This window comes from Rhagoletis pomonella, unplaced genomic scaffold (genome assembly GCF_013731165.1).
Source record: "Rhagoletis pomonella isolate Grant_MI unplaced genomic scaffold, Rhpom_1.0 Rhpom_scaffold_00007, whole genome shotgun sequence".
Classification (NCBI taxonomy): domain Eukaryota; kingdom Metazoa; phylum Arthropoda; class Insecta; order Diptera; family Tephritidae; genus Rhagoletis; species Rhagoletis pomonella.
Window position 1 is genome coordinate 12,145,058 of NW_023458561.1, and position 3,354 is coordinate 12,148,411.

General features: G+C 31.5%; 1 protein-coding gene across 1 annotated transcript; it reads right to left on the reverse strand.

The window, feature by feature from the left end:
* Positions 1–815: 815 nt before the first annotated feature.
* On the reverse strand, positions 816–1,758 carry LOC118743633. Its single transcript, XM_036476397.1, has 2 exons — positions 1,693–1,758; positions 816–1,624 (listed from the first exon to the last, which is right to left on the reverse strand). Exons 1-2 carry the CDS (start codon positions 1,747–1,749, stop codon positions 1,121–1,123), a joined length of 561 nt encoding a protein of 186 aa, XP_036332290.1. The 5' UTR covers positions 1,750–1,758; the 3' UTR covers positions 816–1,120.
* Positions 1,759–3,354: the final 1,596 nt, after the last annotated feature.

Sequence of the window (3,354 nt, forward strand, 5' to 3'; positions counted from 1 at the left end):
GTTAGATGCCTGTAATTTAACGTTATATGACAAGTTGATCCCACTCGATGCATTTTCCTTTCCTTTCTAAACTAAATCAGATATGTAGTACTTAAATTACGTTGTACTACAATGTGAATCCCCTTCGAATAGGGTAAAAAACGAACTAAATATTTCTTTGATCGACTCGCCTCCTACGTTCCTTAGAAATTGTAAATATATAATTTTTTCACTTATTATTTGATTTTATTTTTTTTATCTTTTAATTTTTCCTGTTGCGCGGGCCCCTAGGCTAGCGCCTATATAGCCTGTGCTTATTTCCGTCCCTGATTTGGCAGACTGAATCTACCAAAGCACCAAACGGCTAACATTTATATGAGCATATTCTGATGAACAGAACTGTATAACTATTAGGTATAATTAATTACGTATCGATTTTGAGAAAATTGTCCCGCTGAATACTTTTTAAAAGTCGGTATGTATAAGTGTCCTGATCATTCATATTTGTACCGATTAAATCACGATTTTTCAGTGTTTTCTTTATTAATTTAGTAGGAGTCTCCCTGTACTCTTGCCCAAAAACCAATTTTCCGACAAACGTGGCAGCATTTTTGTTATCTTAAAGTACATATATGTACTATGAATATAAGAGAGCCATTAATATTCTTATTTTCTATGATCTTTGTTTACATTTTATTCTGTCAAACTTATACTCTCGCTATATTGCAGCCCTAAAGTTTTTATAATAGCACTGAGGTTTTATAATATAATTATAGAACGAGATTAAATTTGTTCTTATCTTTTTCCAATGCTAGACCCTGTAAAAGGTGGCCTGCGTGAATTTTTCATTTTTAACCCATCTCATTTTTCAATGATCGCCTCAGTGATTGAGGATAAGCCAAGATCGGGTAACTTTTATTTTAAGAAATATTATAAAGTCACATGTTTCCATAAAAAAATGTTCTACATAAAATGTACCTACAGACACACATATGTGTCTAAATAACTAATTTACTCTTCACCTTGATGGTTATCTATTGAAGTATGTATGCATGAATGTACATATACAGTTGTATAATTTTCCTCTGCTGCCAGCTCTTTAAATTATTTTCTTTAGTTTTTTAAATACGTTAACATTTATTTACTGCCGGTCTTCGATTTTCATCTTCATTACCGTTCCGCCAACACTGACCTCATTTTTGAAGAATGTTAAAACGGCTTTTAACGTTCCACGTGGAATCTGATTCGGCCAGGTGTCTGTATTGAACTCCAAAGTTTTTATATAAAACTCACCGATCGGTAGTGGGCACAAACCTTCGTCGGGTACATGAGGGAAATCTGTATTTTCACCTTGTATAAGGGAAGGTTGGATGATTTTTGTGTACAAATCTTTAAATCCATCGCAAATTCTTGTAATTGGCACACCCATGGGTAAACGTTTGTATTGACCATCACTGTTAGGGCTCGAGAATAATTCGACTTGAAATTTGAAGCTCTCACTATCCATTTCCTCCAAAAACTTAACTGTTCCATTGACAAATCGTTGTCGTCCAACGGTTTTTAAATTTGACATGTCAACACATGTTTCCTGGATGCCCTTGAATGGCTCCAACGCCTCATTTTGTACTGTATATGGTTGTTCACCCTGAAATCATAAATCATTATATATACACAGCTTTACGTTGTAATTATTTTTAATTTCACAGTTAATACCAGGCAAATTCCATTTATCAGGCTAACCAAAACAATTTGTAATGCTAAAATCCACATAGCGACTGCTAATAAAATTCGTCCAATAATTCCGAAACACACCTAGTGCGGCCAACATAACAGTTGAACTGGTATTTATACACACTCGCATGTGTGGCGAGGAGCGCGATGAAAACCACGGATAAGAGAAAAAACATGAAACGTAAAGGTTAACATGTTATTTGTTGTTAAAGTTAAAACAAGTGCAACAATGTGTTGCAGATATATCTCTAATAATCCGTAATCCACCCGCACATGCATTTACTTACGTGAAATTTACAAGTATATTTCTACTTATGTATATGTATGTATGTACATTAGACTGTGTCAAATAAAACGAATGTTTTTTCTTTCTGTCTCGTATCAAAATTTCGTGCTCGTTACAAAAAAGTAATGTTGATTTTTAGAATTTTTAAAATAAGCTCGAAATTTGTACGAACGTTTTTTGGACTTTTTTTTAAATATTGCACAAAGTTGGGAACTTTGATTTACACGGGTTTTGTTAAAGAATGAACTATATTTTTATAAAAAATTACCAAATTTAAATAACAACGAAAATGATACGTTAAAACTTGGCAAAAAGTGGTTTGACTACAACATTTTGACCACTGTATGTATTTTTTTTATAATTGGACATGCACATTGTACATAAAGGAAGTACCCAGCAAAAACTTTGATTCTTTGGTAAGCGCTCACTTTCTCGTTACAGAGAACACCCACATCACCCCCTCTCCTCAATACGGCCTTGTACATACCCTGTAGTCAAATGTACTAGTTGTAAACCGCTAGTATGAACCGCTGCCCAACTAGTCAGCCGACTATCTTTTTTCCATGCAATCAACTGGTATTTTTAACATGGGGATGTCCTACGAGATGGCGATTGTCCTATTTCGGCCAGAAATATACCAGTCTCATACTAGTTCAGAATAGACAGAAAAATACTAATCCAATTATGGACCGAAACCACTGCTTTAGGAGTAAAAAAATAAAATGAATTTATGAATATACAATAAAAAACTTTTGATTAAGTACACTTTAATATATTACACATTTTTATTTACCAGCCTTAGATTTGCCAATAATTAGTGTTAAATTGTTTGACTATTAATTAAAAGGAAAAATAAATACATAAATATTTCAAACTTTCGAAGATAAATTTAAATGCATTTTTCGTTAAATGTTATTAAAAGTAAAAGGTTTCAGGTACAATAAATACTATATTTTTCATCTTTTTTAATAATATTGAAAAACATTTCGGCTAAAAATAAAATAAATACTTAAGTTCATTTTTGCATGAACTTAAATAAAAACAAAAGTTATCATTAAATAAAATTAAATTCATAATTTTATAAATGTCATAATTAATGGTTTGAGATTTGGATAAGAATAAAATAAATAAAATTATTAATCATTAAAAAGGTGCTAATATTGGTATTTAATCATTACAGGGTTATCCAAAAAACATGCTTTTATTATTATTCATCATGATTATTAATCATTATTTAACAGATCTGGTATAATTGAATATGTACTCGCTTTAATGGTTTAAAATTTACCCAAATAAATGTTATAGTACTTTGTGTACTTTATTGTATTAAACTGCCGAAGTCAAATAAAACCGGACAT

Bases quoted from the DNA above. Each gene is read 5' to 3' on its own strand.
- LOC118743633 (XM_036476397.1), bottom strand. From the start codon at position 1,749: ATGTGGATTTTAGCATTACAAATTGTTTTGGTTAGCCTGATAAATGGA. The intron at 1,625-1,692 runs GTATTAACTGTG...TTATGATTTCAG, and splicing joins TGATAAATGGAATTTGCCTG to GGTGAACAACCATATACAGT.